This window comes from Pezoporus flaviventris, unplaced genomic scaffold (assembly GCF_033815535.1).
Source record: "Pezoporus flaviventris isolate CSIRO_AGI_PZ_B2104156 unplaced genomic scaffold, CSIRO_AGI_Pfla_v1 ptg000054l, whole genome shotgun sequence".
Classification (NCBI taxonomy): Eukaryota; Metazoa; Chordata; class Aves; order Psittaciformes; family Psittacidae; genus Pezoporus; species Pezoporus flaviventris.
Genome location: NW_026892602.1, coordinates 2,212,786 through 2,231,015, shown reverse-complemented (window position 1 = coordinate 2,231,015; position 18,230 = coordinate 2,212,786). Strand labels below are relative to the sequence as shown.

Sequence of the window (18,230 nt, the reverse complement as noted above, 5' to 3'; positions counted from 1 at the left end):
ATAAGATTTATCTGAGTAACATAAATGTGAGCTCAAACCTGGAAAATTAGCTACATGTGATTTTTTTGTTCCATAAATTTCCACTCTGACCAGCACACAAGTCCATGCAAAGCAGAAGCAGAAGCTAGATTTTAGATCTCTTTCACAAATTATTTTACTTACATAAGAGACTTCCTCCAGTAGGGAATTATTAGAAGAAAGGTGGAGGGCAGCATAGAAACCACTACAGGAAGTCATCTCTAACACAGAGGTACATGCATCTCTGTGTATACATGCACGTTTTTATGTATAAAATGATTTATTGTGACAGAAATTATAATATTAAAAGTCTCATCAGATCAGCTCAAATTTCATGTTTGCATGTCTAACACAGTTTCTAAATTTAAAAGCTTATTTCTAAATTTCAATTCATTATACCTCTGAATGTTTTAAGTCCTGAAATTTGTTACATTTTATTAACATAATGAAGTGAAAGAACTACATCTTTTATTCTATCAGATTATCTAACAACTTACCAAAACAACAGTAATACTGTAAGGTCTCTACAGACTCACACACAGAGTACAAATTTTATGTTGTAGAAACAACTTAAATAGCAACCACATAGAACACTTCTTTTTCAATCCAGAAATGTCAGAGTTAACTTTCATGCATACTTCCACTCTTCACCATATGTGAATTATCAGTTGAAAAAGGGATGTTAAAATAATTGCAGCTTTTCTAGGAATGAGACCCCATACATACATTAACATTACATTACCACTTTGCAACAAATATCACATGTGTTTTGACTGAAGTATGATATGAAGTCTTGTGTTTTAAAGAAGAAAAATCATTACTTATTACACATTACTGTTATTCACTACATTAGTTTAAGACTGTCTTCTAAGCATGTGGTGTGGGTCATTCTTTGCTGGTAGCATAGAGAATATAACAATGATCTGCCTTGTTTCAGCTAACAGAAACGGAAAACAATCTCCAGAAAGGTGTCTCTGAATATTCTCTACTCCAAGTTTTGCTTCAACAGGCAAGGACATTTCAGTTCTTGCCTGAAAGGCTGATTTTATGGAAAGTCCTCTACAATTTATTGACAGAAAACACCACAAAACAATTATACAGTTACAGGTGCAGTTCCTGAAAGTAAATCTCCAGTGGTCAGACACTGAAATAGGCTGCCCAGAGGAGTTGCAGAGTCTCCATCCTTGGAGATGTTCAAGACCTAATTGGACATGGGTCCTTGGCAGCCAGCTCTGGCTGACCCTGTTTTAAGGGGTTGGACTAGATATCTATAGTTCCCTTCCAACCTCAGCCATTCTGTGATTCTTTGATCAATTTGGGCTCTGTTTTGCTTACTCTGCAGCTAGGGTAAAGATCATTACATCAATGCCATCAGATTGTACATATGGGAGTTTGGGGGGGTGTGTTTGGGGAAGAATGTGTTGTCTGCTGGGGGAGGAGGAAGTAGAGAGGAGGAAATCAAAAGGTGAGATGCAGGCAAATTGTGCCACCAAATCATAAACAAGATTGGAGCACCACTGAAAAAAAACAAATACCCAGCAACCCTACTGTCTCCCTTAAGACTTTAAGGCTCTAATGGCGCATGAGAAATCTCAAGAGTAACAAGCCACAGGTTTGGTACACAAAGCTTGACCACACACAACATACCATGACACACCAGCTTTGGGAAATATTTTTGACTGGACTTTGCACCTCAGTTCCTACATCCAATAAGGGTTTCACATTTATTTACAACACTCTCCATGGGCAGTTTCTGCTCCTTCACTCTTCAAACCATGGCAATAATGTCAGCTTTATCCATGCTATGAAGGAATTTAAAGCATGTCAGTACTCCTGGGAGGTGCACAGACTGCATTTCAGCAGTATTTACAAATATGATAACCCTTTATTGGGCTAAGTAACTTTTTAAACAGAGAATCCCATAGCAAGACCTTGCATTTGCTCACTGGTTAACTTCACTGTTACCTGCTCTTCCACATGGCTGATAATGGTTACATAGTGACCTTGTACTGAAGCTGCTAAAAGGAAATAAAACTAAGTGTAAGCCACAGTGCAACCACAAGCTGCAGCTACCTTTTCCCCTTCTACCAAAATAGGAAAAATTACTATATTTAAATACTATTCAGACACAAACATGAAAAAGAAATTGCCCCTTGGTTTTATTTCTTTGCAGGGGAAACTTGCAGAAGATGACAGAGGGAGATCAGGCCCACTCACTAAGAACGTTCAAAACCAATATTGCCAGTCTGATTATTCCTATTAGGAGGAAAGTAATTTTTTTTGCTCTACTGAACACTGATGCCCAAAACTTTTAGGGACTTAAGACTAGCCTGAACAAAAGCATGGTTTTTACTTCTGGCACACCACAGACATTACAACTGTGCTCAATATGACCAGCCAAGTTACATATCACCTTATGCCTCTTAAGGTACTATAAAACATATTAAATAACTGAGCAATCAACCACAATGGCCATCAAAAATGTATGTGAGATAAACATGCGTATTACCCAAAACCAGTTATTTCCATCCAACTTTGGAATTTGCAAGTGTAAGAGCAGGTTTGTTCTCCTCAGTCTCAGATGCAGAATGTGGCCCTGAGCTTCAAACACTGTAGACGGTCTTCTCCCCAGGTATATTATGTTGCTTATTACTACCTACTAATCTTGCCATTTTTGTATTCTTTCCTGAGGAGAGGTCCAACAACAGCAAAGCAGCTTCCCCACATCCTGCTGGTGTTCCAAAAGAGCTTCCACCTGAACTGGGTGTCTATACAGACATAAACTCACGCTCTTACCTCTCATAAAAAGAAACTAATTCTTCTCCACCTGTGGCATGAGCTAACAAAGGTAACAGGGTTAAGGTCTCACCTACCCCATGCTCTGCTTTCTGTCATAAAATTCCAGTCATCATGACTCTTCAAAGAAGTAGTAGTTAAAAAAATAGTTTAAAAAAAATTATTATTTTTTTAAGTTATTTTAGATATCCACTTTTATCTACTACTTTATTGGGAAGCTGAACTACCAGGAAGGAATATCACCCTGTCCTCTTCCTCATTGCTGTCACACAGAGCTCTCAAGTCAGGAAGACACACAGCCTGCATATACCTTTTATACTGACTGCAAGAGGTCAAGGGAGAAAAATAATGGAAGTTTATCACATCCTTACATTCCACAAAACATACTCCTTGAGAATTACATAGATGCCCTGAAAACTTTCAGCTTACATGAGGGTAGACTACAACTAACTTTCTGCATTAAAATAGGTTTGTTTAACACAGTTCAGGAACAGGTAGAATACGAAATACAGAAATGGAACAACAGTCTTCATGCTTTGTCCACTAACAGTTGGTAGAGCATAGAAAACAGATCACTGTGATTCAAGACTGTGATAAACTATCTCAAGGGTTAAGCTTCCTTATAATTTCTTTCTTTGGCTCTTTTTATATGGCCTGGGTCTCTGTGTGACAAAGTAAACAATAGCTAACTGAAAGTAGTAATTCTTCCTAGGAAAGAATGCAAAAATCTAACCTTCTGCCAAGAAAAAGATCTGTTCAAGACATGCCATTTGAGCATGATATGCCTATTCTTTATTAGTTGTTTCTTAGATGGAAATTGCAACACTGGAGTATTTGCAAGCTTTCCAGCTATGGTGTCTACAGCATCAAATTTAGGTAATGCATTAGGCATAAAAGGTAAGATCATGGTTCAGGCCATCTAAATGTCATGGCAATCAGACCACAGCTTTTATCTTCAAAAGCACAATCTGTTTTAATAAAAGAGTGTTGAAATATGCACAGTATTCCACAAATAAACTACTTGAAGTTAGCCTTGTGAAAGATAAAGCACCCCATTCCAGCAACATAAGAATTTCACAGGTCTTGGGACTTACTTTACTACTATGTGTCAGGAAACTGCGAAATAAGGAAACACTGTGATAAAATAAGTTTTCATCTTTAAATTAACCTGTATGAAAAGGTCACTAGCTACCAAATACAACAAAATAATGCAGAATAGATATACATCTTGCAGAATGCCTTGGCATTCGTTAACATAGATTATTTATGAGTCTGTCTTTAAGCAAAAGAAAGCTCTGAATATTAGTAGTGCAAAAAATCCATACTGTCAAGCTTTCATCTACATTTTAAGCAGGATTACATGGTGCCTCACACTCCTCACAGGCTGCTTGCTATCAGTTCAGCTCACAGAGCAAGTCATTGCAGCCTGAAAGACAAGGTCAAACATACTTTCCAAACCTTATGTTTTAATTAATGCCATGGCTGCAATTCTTCCTAAAACCTTGATTTAAGCCCAGGCTCCCTCTCACAGTGTTCTTTCTATAGCTCCACCATTTTCACTTACCTCTGTTTCAAGGACAAACTTTCACCAGCAATGTGATCTTTAGCACTAGCTGTATTGACTGTAATGCATGGTACTGCTGTATTTACTCAACACTACCTCATTGTTTGTAGTGCAAGCATAACCACTTGTGGGAGAATAGCCAATACCTGCAAAATTACAGCATTTCTTTCTATTGGATTCTTTTTCAAGTTGCTTTTGTATTAATATCCAGGGAAAGTAAAAAGAAGTAGAGATACAGAAAGAAAGAAGACATATATATTATCCACAATTCAGTGTTTCCCTCAAGATTCTCTCATATTCGTGCCTCTCCTTCAAACTGATACTACAAATAAGAATATCACAGGCACGGATATTCCTGAATAATAGCTGTGATCCATGAAGAATCTGAGCAATTTTTGTTAAAACCCACACAAACATCAATGAAAAAGTAGAACTTTTATTAAATCACTCTTCTCTGCTTCAGAAATGGGGAGTTCCCCCTTTCTTATTCAACATGCTTTCACAAAAACATAATGCAGAAGTGGAAGTAGATGCCTAAACCAGCTTGCCTTTAATTTCTGAAATTTTAAAGTCAGAGATGAGGACAGTGACTTCATGCACCGGAAATTAATTATGTTTGATTGTTATAAAGTAAAAAAAGAGAATAAGAGATTATTGCCTCCTAACTTTTAGCAGTTCATAACTGAGTAATATCAGAACTTATATTTGGGCAAGTGATTCAGACCGGCCCAATACAGACCAAGGACATTAATGATAACATTATAATGGTGACATTATTTAGATGTTGCTTCCTCTTATAGCTTCTTGTTCAGGCAGCTTCTTGTTTCCAAAGTGAAAGACTTAGTACGAGTTGTCCAGCATATGAAACAGGTCACACAGGTTCCTGTGATCGGTTCTCAATGTCTGAGACTTACTGGGAGAGGGAAATTGATTTATGCTTTCTTTTGTTTCATTAAGCATACCATGAGATGAGCAGTTTTCTTCTCCTGCACTTCATATTTACATGGTGCCATTTTACGTACTTTACAATATGCAGAAGTTCATCCTGTAACCATTTAATTCTGCTATAAGAAATAGCACTGGCTATTACACTCAAATAATCAATCAAGCATACCCCAAAACTCTGTCATAGTCATATTTTTGTGACTGCTATATATTTTCCAGTTCTCAGTCTCTTGCATCCCCCTCCAATCCCATAATTATTTAATTCAAGAGGTTTGATGTGTTATACACTGTTTTGTGTCTCTCTTCAGCTGCAAAGGATTCCCAAATCAACTTTTAGGCACACAGCTACAATAAGATCTACTCACAAAACACAGTGGTTTTTGCACTTTTATTTTCCAAGTTGCATACTATAGCTCTACTTTAGTCTTAGTGCAATTCACTGCAAGAGATTCACTTATCAGGAAAGGCATTCTACCACAATTTCTGTAAAGGCATTTAATTTTACACACTGCCAATGTCTACAAAATCTATTATAATGTTAAAGCACATACTTAAATTTCAGGTGTCCAAAAATCATTACAGGAGCCAAGTTTTTGCAAAAGAGAATAGAGCTGTTTCTTAATCTTCAAATTAAGTTTCTTTCCCATGTTTTAGTTCTAACCCAGTATCTATTTCTCTACACTTTTTGTCCTTCTCTGCCCACTATAGTTCTGCAAAGAAACGTAGTGGAAGAGAACTTAAAGTATTTTTAAATGGAAGTGGTGAGCATTTAAATTTCATTTTAATTTCATTTAAATTTCATTTAAATTTCAATTGCCAATGCCTTTTGCATAATATATATCTTAGAACTCGCATTTATCTTCAGAGCATGTGGATTTAATGAATGAGGGACAGATTAGTAAAGCAGCTGTTTATAAACAAAGCAATAACAGAGGTTATTGTATAAAAGTCTACTGGAGTAAGTTGTGAACAGTTTAAAGAACATCAACACATGTTTATCAGAGCAACACACTAAAGTTTTACAGGGCAAACATGACTTCTGATTCAGTAGCTCCTTATGACACACAGATGAAGATGTCTTTCAGAGTACCATTATTGCCCTCATTTCCTGAAATAAGGTTGTAGCTAACAAAAATTGATCACGAAGGAAAACAACATGGTAGTTCTGCAATTTTGAAGCAAAGCAGCAGCTATTATAAAGAAAAATGAAAAAAGCTTTTACAGAGCAGACAAGAGATGGCAAAGACAAGAATGTGAGGAAAAAATGCTGCTTATGTTTCTAATTGAGACATAAAAATTTCAATTTTAACCACATAAATTACAAAACAGGGCTGACACATTGCCAAAAAAAAAAAAAAAAGAGAGAGGGAGAAAGCAAAAAAAAAAAAAAAAAAATCTTCTCCAATCAGCTTTTTTACTTTTTTTTGCCACCACACTGCTTTGCTGGTAGGAGCTATTCCAGTATCTGCGCATCAGCCTTCAACCTAACTGTTCAGCAACAAGAGCTGCAACATGTTGACAGAGATGTTGCTCTTGTTTGGCAACACTTGACTACCCAAGATCTTTTGCAGAAAAAACTTCAGAACTTCAGTGTGGTGATTTTCAGATGTTTTTTTTGGTTGGTTGCTTTTTTTTTTTCTTTTTTTTTTGGGGGGGGGGGGGGGGGAGGGGAGATTGTTGTTTTGGATTTGTGGTTGGGTGTTTTTTGTGGGTTTGGTTTTTGGGTGTTTTTTTTTTGGGGGGGGGTGTTTTTTGTGTTTTGTGTTTTTTTTTTTTTTAATCCAAATAAATCAACACACAGATGCAAGAACTATGAACCCTTTCAAAAGCTGTAATGAGAACTAGATAAAATGCTACCAGAGGAAGAGAGAAACAGTGGAAGTTTGCAGACGAACCAGAGCATCCACAGTTTTCTAAGCTACTTCAATGTTAACATGTGAGAACTGATAGAAGCACTGAATTTGCTGTCAAAGTGGTAGAAAATAAATCCTTCATTCCTCATTTATTATTCCTCAGCCACTTTTGAGGACACCGACAATTGTTCATTAACACGCTCCAAGTGACTTTTTCAGTAGCTACTTATAGCAAGTTAGAGGAAAGAACAGTCTTTGAGGATCATGTAATCCAGTAATCTGTACTAAAAGGCTTCTACCCTGTTTTAATGTCTTCCAATGACTTGTTTAAAAGCCACAAGTACAATTTCAAGAGAAACTCAAGTATTCAGATATATTATAGATGAGTGAGGACAGGTATTTCAAGTTATTCCAGAGCAGTCATTGTAAAGTCATAACCCTCTATCTACTCCTGTGAGACCCCATTTGGAGCACTGTGTGCAGTTCTGGCGTCCCCAACATAAGAAGCACATGGAGCTGCTGCAGCAAGCCCAGAGGACACCTCAAGGATGATCAGGGGCTGGAGCACCTCCTTTATGAAGACAGGCTGAGAAAACTGGGGCTGTTCAGCCTGGAGAAGCTGTGTGGAGACCTCATAGCAGCCGTCCAGTATCTGAAGGAGGCCTACAAGAATGCTGGAGAAGGACTCTTTATCAGGGACTGTAGTGACAGGACAAGGGGCAATGGATGTAAATTGAAACACAGGAAGTTCAGGTTAGATTAGAAGGAATAAGTTCTTCCCTGTCAGGGTGGTGAGGCACTGAGCAAGTTGCCTAAAAATGTCGTAAATGCTCCACTCCTGGCAGTGTTCAAAGCCAAGCTGGACAGAGCCTTGTGCAACATGGTCTAGTGTGAGATGTCTCTGCCCATGGCAGAGGGTTGGAACTGCATGAGCTTTAAGGTCCTTTCCAACCCAAACCATTCTGTGATTCTATAGTTTATTTTTCTGTATATGCTAATCCACCCAGGCATGGTAAGAGATTGAATGTTACTGTTCACCAGAACAAGTCACAGCATCTGCTGTCATAGAAAGTCTGCTCAGGCTCATACTCAAGACACTGGGCCAAATTATTCATTTCTACTGAATATTGGCACTTACACCTTAAGGACAAGAGAGCCCAGCCAGCCAGGACTACCACATTTTTTATGCTTGCAGAGATAAGTATATGCAGCTTTGGATAAATTCCTTTATCTAATTCTCTGCTCATGTTGAACTGAGATGCACTTAAACTGTAGGAACAAAGCAAGCTGAACCATTGAGGAATTCAGATGAAAGTGTTGCAGCCTTCAGAGAAGCTATGGTTATTGCTTTTCCCCAGAAGCTAGCAGAACATAAATGCTGCCAACAATAAATGCATTCACATGATCCACATATGTATATTCATGTATACATATATATATATTACATAGATAAAACAGATGCACTCTTTCTACTATTAACTATTCTCTGGTTTTGAGGGAACAGATTTGAGTGTTTCAGTAACAATGTAGTGGGAGCTGGTGCACAGTGGATTTGTAAAAGAAAAAATTTTCACATATACTGTCAACAAGAGAATAACAACTAGGGTTCTGAAACAAAAGTTAGCCATCCATTTTCACTAAGGGAAAAAAAAAACCACTCTAACAGCCTGCAGCTACAGGAAGCATTAGCACACCCTTACTTCCCCACAGCAAAGACAGGATATTTTAGTATTAGGTATCAAACACAAATTAACCAATGCACATTGAAGTTTACCAATGGAAATAAAGAGCTAGTAGATGACAATGTATATTAAGAACCCTGCATAAGGCTACATGCAAACAGTACACTCTGTCCTCCTGCAAAAGCAGGATTTTATCACTGACCTGCCCTGACAACTTGAAGGTACCTATCAGGGAATCCTTCCCACTCACTGCAGATCCCAAACCAAGGCCACAGTTTCACAATACCAACTGCTTGCTGGTCAACCCATCTTAAAACATTTCTCTGCTTTCACCCACACTGCTTGTCCATACCCCAGTGCCATGGGTGCCCTCAGAAAAGCTACCTAATCTTCCACACTGTACATCAAACAGAACTATTCCAGACCAGAACTCTATTTCACTCTGAACAGTGCACCACTCATTTAATATGCAGCCCCCAAAACCTTTGTATTGGCAGAATAAAATTGTTGAGGGAGGTCCATGAAGCAGCACCTACCTAAGTAAATGGTGCCACTAAAAAGTTTTTGTTCAACTGCAGCTTGAGAATGTGATGCGGGGGCAGAAATACCTTAAGCAGGTATCACCAAACATGTTGGATCATGTAGTTTCATGGGACATAAGCTTGGACAGCAAAGCATCTCAGAAGTTCCCACCCTACCTGCTTATTTCAGTGATCCTGTTTACAGCTCAGCTTCACAAAGAGTTTTACTGTCACAACAAAAAAAGATGGCAAAGTATGGTGCAGGGGCAAGAAAGAAGCTGGCTTCACTGCTAAAGGCAAATCTTGTGAAACTACTCCCTAAGTATCTGTTGCGGAGAGAGCAGCTTGCTCAGTAACACTTGCCAAATGGTTGTCAAACACCTGCTCCAAAACTTCTGAACTCGGATCCTGTAAATGTTCCAAAACAGGTTTACTGAGGTGACGCAGTCACCAAATAATGTGAAGTTGTAAGACCAACCACAAGACTCAAAACCAAACAACAAAAAAAAAAGATCATCCTGCATTTTCAGGCTTTTTTTTCTGCAGACTGAAGGTTCAGAGGTGCATTAAAAAATAATTTTTTAAGAAATCTTTTATCCAAAATGCATTTGTGACAGCTGGCAAGTGAGCCAAGAAAACTTCTAGCTGGTGCTTTGTGAAGAAGAGGCTGCAGAACAAGTTTCTCTAAAAAAAAAAAAAAATAAAATAAAAAAAAAGTTTTAACCAGTTTGTCAGGTTAGAGGAATTCACTGGCTCTTCCTCCTCTCCCCACATCCCATTTGTTTCCAACTACTAATCTAACAAGCTTGTTTTTTGCTGAATTTGTTGATATGTGAAAAAATAAATTGTGCCTGCAGCTCATGTGGATGATCAATAGGCATCCAAACATGCTCCAGAGAACTGGTAATTTGCAACCACCTGATGAAGTGGCTGCCCCTCAAGATTTTCAATTTGTGCATAGTTTTTTAGAAGACTGGGGAAAAAAAGGCCCAGCTTTGTCTTTCCGTGTTTAAGAATATGAATTGAATCCATCACTGATGTACTTGACTCAATGCAACAAACTTTTAGAAAGACTCAGATAGTCTTCCAAACCAATTTTTAATACTTAAATGTCAATCCATAGATGAAATGTGGATGCTTTCAACAGGTCCAAAAGCAGACCCAGTTCTCATGAGAACCTCTCCCTTTTTAGTATATCGTTCAAAGTATGACAGTAATTACAGCTAAATACTGCAAACAGCTCTTTAAAATTATTAGCTCTTCTTAAGACATATCCTTTGTCAGGGAGACATGCAAATATTGCCTTGCAAAAGTAAAGTAACATGTCTTAAGGCAAATCATGCTGATTCAGCCAGGTTTTTTTTTGTATGGGAAGGATTAAGATATCCACAACACTTTCAAATTAGTATTCAATCTTCAACTTAAAACCCCGATGGCTAGACTCAGAGAAGCATATTAAGATGTCAGCTTTCTTATGATCCAGTAATGGGGCTGAGAGAAAGGCAAACTTCATTTTGGTTTGGCTCTTGAAAAGCAACCTTCCACTCCTGCAAGGTTTCAAAGAGCAACCTGAAAATAATTCTCTCCATTAAAAGCTTGAAAGTGGAAAACCATAAAATTCCAGCAGTTATTTAGAAAAATATGCTAGATAAGCCAGTTTTGTGATTTGAGGATGTGAACAATAAAACCTAGCAAGAATGTCCCAGCAGTGCAGAAAGAAACTGCTCCCTTTAGCAAGCAGTGTAGGTAATGGATATTTAGAGGCTTGCGTCACAGGTTCAAGACAGTTCCAGATACACACTTCAATAAGAGAACACCTACTTTTCCTGCAAAAAAAAAAACAAAACACCAAACCTCGTATTTTTCTACTCAGTAGCATTCTGGAACTACAACGACATACCTCAGTCAGCAGCTGCAAGTTACTGGTCCAACAACAGGTAAGTTATTAATGTCATTATGAATTAAATACATCAAGCAGAATGTTCCAAAGGGCACACATTTTATGACTTCAGGTAACTATTCGTACATTACCAGGATCTTTCTCTCCTCCCCATCTCAACCATATCTATTGGAACATTGCACATCATCTATCAGAAAAACACATCTCGATCCCATAAATGCACTAGCATCTGTGGAATCAAATGCTTGTTACCCTGCACAAGCATAGTATTTAACAACTTGCAGCAAAATGTGTGGAGCATACGCTGCGGCAAACACCTTGGTTATTCAGGAGCACTGTGCTTCAGGACCTCACTTTGTAAAATTACTCAGTAAAAATACACCAGCGGGGAACCCTATTTTAGACTATTTCTTAAGACAAACTCAGGTAGTATGTTGTGCAATACGTAACACTGTAAGGATATGAAGTCAAATTGAAATGACACATCGTTTGATTAAGCGCCTTGTGACAAGCAGAGTAAATATTTCACCATAAACTTTTGATAGACCCTACCATTGCTGGAAAGGGAACTAAACAGTAAGAGAAGGAGGATTTCTGTGGAAAAAAACTTTTCTGTGGAAAAACTCAAGACCCACAGCAAGTGATCTACTGTTTACCAATTACAAATCTCAGAATCAGAATTACAGAACAGCTGAGGTTGGGAGAAACCTCTGAAGCAGAGATAAAAATTGCAATGGATTTGTGCTTAGAGATTCTTACTTCCTTCTGCATGTACAGACTAAGTACCCAAGGCAAAAGCCAGAAGCAGGCACTGAAACTTTCATTTAGATGATTGAGATGTGTGCTAAAGTGTGCAATTTTCAGCTGCATCATCAAATTTTCTACCACCATCCAACCAGGGTGTGGAAGGCTAATTTCACATACTCTATGACACCATCTCCAATCAAGGTACAAGTTTATTTTCTTTTCCTCCTTCTTTCCAAATAACCACTTCTTCACCCAGGTGTGCTTTTGCTAATCAAAACATTTAACTGAGGAAAAAAAAAATGTGTTGACAAATACCCAAATCGCTCTTAAAATACAATTAAAATATTTGATGGACTTGTCTTTGAAGGTGCAGAAAATGATCTACTATTAGAGAATATAGAAGTTTCCTTTTTGCCACCATTGTGAGAGGATGCATTAATTCTCTCCTAACTTCCATGGTGTCAGGACACATAGAGGGGAAGAGAGGTGAGCGTAGGTAAAGTGTGCTCCAGAAAACCCATGACAGAACTGGCCATATCACAACTGCCATCCAACAATCAACTGCAAAATCATTATTTAGTTGCATAGATATGCCAAACAAAAAATGAGGGGAAAAAAAAAAAATGTTTTTCAAGAGTCTCTACCCACCTACACACAAAGGTAGTATTTCCTTTTATTTGCTAAAGCAGACCCACCTACAGTGCAATTTACGGCAGTAAGATACAATCTCTCATAAAGTATTGAGTATAATTAAAGTATGTCTGTTATAAAGGTAAACGGAGTGTACTAGGCTGAGCTGATGTCTTTAGTTCAAGATCTGGGACAAGATCAAACCTGCAGCTGCACATTTTCTCAGGGGTTATTTTGAAGCTTTTTTTAAAAAAGAAATCACCTTGCTCTTGGACTCTAACAAAACTAGCATAGGTACAATAAATGCCATCTGTAGCTCATGTTGACAAATTTTAAGACACATAAAAATTACACGTTTCTATTTTCCAAGATACTAACTGAAGTGAAGTATTAACTAGTCAGTATCAAAGAGGGTTAGAACCTAGTCTGCCAAGTTATCTGTGTCACCAGAAGTTACAGCAACATGAACCTGTTCTACTGCCTAGGCAAGTTTCTTGCCGAAACACACCTATGAATGATTCAGACAAGGTGTGGAAAACCAGTTTTATATGTTACACAAAAACTCACCATTGTATTTTTCCATTCAAGTACATTTCATATAAAGAAGACACAGGGAAGGCAAACAAACTTGCAGGAACTGCATAGGCATACACTACTTGCATTAAAATCTTTTAGGTAACTTAGGACTCTTGATTGGCAAGGATCAAATAAATTTACAGAATTACACTCTCGGTGTAATATTAAACGAATCAAAGAGAAAAATACAGAAGTTGTAGGGGGAAAAAGAAGCAAACCAAACCAAACCAAAACCAAACCAAACCAATCACCTTATAATCCACTAAACTAATTAGGCTCATCTGGAAATGAGTGGGGTACAACAAACACAGCTGATGTTTTGTGAAAGCATAGTTTTAAAGTTTTCAACTCACTTTCAGAATAACAAATAAGGACAAGGTCTTTAATAGACATTAGATCAATAAACCTGTAGATTAAAATAAACTGAATTTTGAATGTTTTACTAGCACTGCTAAATTAAGTAGTGCAGTTATCACCCTACTCTTTTTAAGGTTTGAGTAAAAGAAATTTGGAACAAAAGTAGACCTATTGAAATAATCAGAAGCCAGATCTTCCAAGGACTAGTGCATCAGCTCAGATACTCCGGTATTGTATGTAACTTTTCCAGAATTACAGGGTTCCCATTTCAAATGATTAATGTCTCTTTTGGGTTGGCTTTAAAATCAGCACAAACCCTGCCAGTGGTTTCAAAGTGAAAGGCAAAATAAAGTCCATTAATTTCACCAAATCAATTGAATCTCATCCCCAGGCTTAACCCTGAGCAGCCCCTGCTCCCAAGAGCAGGGCCTCACCTGCTGAAGAACCCGGTCCAGTGGTTCGGCTTTGTCCAGTCCCTCTGGTGTTAAGCCACTCACTTCACGACACTGGTCACTTAAATCCAAATTGTCTGCTTTCACCAGGGATTTGTGTAGAGTCCCTACCTAAAATCATTTAAGAAATTGTGGATAACAGTGAGGAACAATCGAATTGGCTGGTTTTAACAATACATTGAGGCTGCAGAAAAATCAGCAAGTTGCACTATCACCGTCCCGATAACAACCGCAATGAGGAGAAGCGTTTGTTCATCGAAACCTTGCACCTGGGTTTCTTCCCCTCCCACCAGGAGGGTCACACTCTCAGCTTCCCTGAATCGGAGCCGGTTTTCATGGAACAGCTTTTGCAGTTAACACCGATTTTTGCAAGAGTTGTTAACTGCAAAGGGAAAATCACATAACATTAAGGCAGCTTCCTGAATCTGTTAATGCAATTGATAGCTGTGTTTGTCTTAGCAATGCCCTTCATCTGTAGGGGCATTGTTTGTTATTGTTTAGGGTAGGGCTTCCAGAAAGAAAAATTAGAGCGCATTTTCAGGTTATTTTAAAAATTCAATGGGGTCAGTATTCTCTTAAAGCTTATCCAAATAGTGGCTGGGAAAAATCCCAGTCTCCCAAAGTAGGCCGCAGAGGGTCCAGTGGTTACCCTGAGCCAGCTCCTGGAAAGCATGCTCACATGGAGCTCAAGGAGGCAGCTTTATGTTTCAAACCTTCAAAAGCCCGTAGCCATCTTCAGATTTGAAGCTACAGACGTTTTACAGAGGACGGGACAGGGGGGGTAGAAGCGGCTAAACTTTCTTAAAAAGTTACTTTTTTCCCTCTGAAAGGGAAGAAAAAACGGCGCTTCTCGAGGGAGTGACCCCGCGGTCGGGTCCCACTCCCCCAGTTCCCTCCCCTCAGTGCTTTCGGAGATTAAGAACCGGCTCCGGGGAGGCAGCGAGCGGCCGGGCGCCTGCCCGCCCAGCGCCCGGGGAACGCGCCCTCGGCCCGGGGGTCGAAGCCGTACCTTCTTGCTGTGTAGGTCCACAACTTGCCACACCAACAGAATTAGCTCCCTCTCATCCGAACCCAGTTTAGCCCCATATGCACCAGCGGTTGCCCCAAACAACACCACCAAAGAGTCACTGTGCGAAGCCGTCATGACCACAGGGGGAAACAACTACAATCAAAAGCAGAGGTCAAAAAAAAAAAAAAGGAAGGAAAAAAAAAAAGACAGAAAAAGAAAACAAAACAAAAAAAGATACGCGAACAAACAAGAACAAAAAAAAAAAAAAATCCCACGAGGCTTACCCCCTACCGCTAAATAATCAAAGGAGAAAGGAGCAAACAAGGAGTCACAATATCGAAAGAGCTGGTTAGGATGTTGGAAGTCAACAACAATGGAGAAAGCTCCCATTTCTACCTGTTCCCGGTGATCTCCTTCCCGGGGCTGATTAGGAGGTGAAATTAGCAAGCTGTGGGTTGCTTCCCTCCTGACATCATGGCAGAAATCCAGCCTGGGCTGGAGCAGTTTTCTTTTTTTTTTCCCCATTCCCTTCCCCTCGCCCAAGTTACCTGCCCGCGGTGCAGCTCACGTGACTCGAGTCAATCTCCCCGGGGGCCGAGGCCATTGGGCCTTTGGGAAAGGTGTAGGAGGGACAGACGGAGAATCAGCGCCCAGCTGAGCTGGCCTGATTGGGTTTTGAGGGAGATCAAAGGAAAACTCCCTTCCCCTCCCTTTCATCTTGCCTACAGGAAGTGCCTCTACCTGTGTTCAGTTCTGCGGGGACCCGCCCGGCGCGGCCGTGGACCATGCGCGCTCCGGTGCTCGCCCTTGAGGGGACAGGTGATGTCTGTGCACTCACACCGGGACCCTTCTTTTGGCGATGTGAAGAATAGTTGCTAAAACACCCTCTACAACTTCGCTTTCCACAGTGTTCACCTGCTGGTGACCGATCGTCCTTTGTGCCGGTGGTAACTGCGCAGTCACAGCGCCGGAGTACAGGGGGATGTTTAAGGGCTACACAGACAGAAAGTACTTTGTGCTTCAGACTCTGCACGGCACCTGGTTTGCAAAGGTGGATCTTAATAACACAATTTTCGTTTTGGAGAAAGGGTATATCTAGGATGTCTTGCAAAACAGAAATGCAAGCCCTGTATTTTCTACTAACTGCTCAGTGAGGAGCTGCCTCCTGGACGTTAACTGCGGTCCGAGGTCCACAGTTTCTCTCTACCTCTTCTATTTCTCCAATAGGAAAACACCATCTAGTTTAGCTACTACAAAAGTACTCCTCCAAGCATTTCTGCTAGATGGGAGCAGCGCTAATATTTGGAACATCAAAGGGGCTGGGACCGTTTTTGTAGATACTGTCAAACTCACATTTACTTTAAATCAAAAATGAAAATCAAAAAGCATCTAAGCTGTTTTGTCTATGTTACTATTTTTCCTGTTGCCACCACTGCTAAGTTACTAATGATTGTCAAATGCTGCAAGTTAGATTAGTCATGATTTTTCTTTTGCTTAATTACATCTTCAGTTTGTACTCCAGTATTAGTGTGGTATTGAAATACAGTTTTCACTGAATGAAAAATGGTGCTGCTATTTCACTGCTGATGTCTATCACAGAAGAATGCAGAGCTGGACATTTAACTGAATATCTTCTGGGTTTAAATACTAACAGAAAATTTTTTCTTTTTCTTTTAACATTCTAATTCTGTAATTGGTTAATTTTAGCAGTTATTGTGGACCTCATTCAGCAAACACCAATTCACATGCTAACACCATCACCAAGACTATTTCCATTTATTTCAATAAAAATAAACTGCAGTTCAAGGATGCTGTCTTAGAATTCATGTATTGCACGTATATATCTGCATAGGCCATGCAGAGAACTGTGCAGGGCACATATGTATCTTACTGAACATTACAAGGTAATTGTGAATTGCCTCTCAGCTGTTGTCTCTGCTGTTCACACGTGCAACTGCCTGAAAAGCAGTCCTGAAGATAGATCATTGTTACAGAAAGGGCACATTCCTAGACTCTCAGAGATGAAAACTTTAATCGGTAACATACACATAATTGCATGCTCAAAATGTTTTCAGCAGTATATTTTCTGGCATTGCTGAATTTACCCAGCAACTGTATTTTCCTCTGTCAATACAAGTCTAGAAGTCCTTGGCAGAATAAAATTCCATTCATGTTCTTTTTGTTTGGCTATGTCCTTTGGATATGGTGGTAACAGCCTGTTCATTGTGTATGGGATGATTTTGAGCCCTTAAATCTGTAATAAGAACCATAAAAATATACTGACTTCTTGAGAACTGCTTCTCTTGTCCCAGTGTTTTCCCTCTCCTCTTGAATACACATATACCATGGGGATGTTTGGGGAGAGGCTGTATCTATACATGTAAATGTATGTATTTTACCTCTAGCTATGTTCACAGAAAAGAAGTCAGCTACAATTTATCTGCCATTTCATAGCCCTAATATGTAACCACTTCATACAAAATGGGGTTATAATTAGCACATTTCTAGAGAAGATCACACACATGATATATTCCTGCCCAGCTTCACGTATAGGCTCACAGGCTTCAGTGAATTGGCAAAGAGAATGCCAATGCATGTGTAATTGGCTTTTAGAATCTAAAGTGAAAGAAAAAAGTAGTGTAAATCACTTATAGCATGTCAAATTAAAGCAGACCTATTCATATCAATGCCAAAGGCCCTTGAAATCTTCCTTGAATCACAGAGGCTAGTGAGCCCAAATGCTCTTCTGCTTTTCACAATTATATTAGCTCAGCTAATAAAACCTAGTATCGCTCCCTAGAAAAGCAACCTGGTTTCTACTCTTAGACTATCTTGACTCATATAGTTCTACTGTTACTAGGCTGTCTAAACTGCTTTAGCTAAATGGACTTCAAACATATTGTAAAACTTTTTTTTTTTTAAATTAAATAAATGCTGGCCTTCCTAAGATTTCAGGCATTTTCAGTATCAGATTATGCACTGGTCTCCCATTCACCTTCTATCCACAACCCTCTTTCTCTCTGCATACAACCCTTAATTATAGCAGTCTCTGCAAAGTTATTGATCTAAAAAAGTTAAATGAATGACATTTCATGTTTCCACAGAACAGCCACAGAATCAATCCACTTCCTGAAACAACATGTGGACAAGCCTTTGTACACTGACCATTAACAAAGTTAA

At 39.1% G+C, this 18,230-nt stretch overlaps 1 protein-coding gene across 4 annotated transcripts in view; it reads right to left on the bottom strand.

The window, feature by feature from the left end:
• The window catches only part of ESRP2 (epithelial splicing regulatory protein 2), a 46,847-nt gene extending 31,112 nt beyond the window's left edge, over positions 1-15,735 (bottom strand). The window contains exons 1-3 of one of the 4 annotated variants that reach the window (XM_061469009.1): positions 15,599-15,735; positions 15,051-15,203; positions 14,024-14,152 (exon numbers count right to left, since the gene is read on the bottom strand). In XM_061469009.1, coding sequence (XP_061324993.1) covers positions 14,024-14,152; positions 15,051-15,185 — 264 coding nt within the window. In that variant the 5' untranslated portion in view covers positions 15,186-15,203; positions 15,599-15,735. Of the gene's footprint in view, positions 1-14,023; positions 14,153-15,050; positions 15,204-15,446 lie in introns of all 4 variants that reach the window. The other 3 variants (XM_061469013.1, XM_061469008.1, XM_061469012.1) reach the window with 3 other exon arrangements.
• Positions 15,736-18,230: the final 2,495 nt, after the last annotated feature.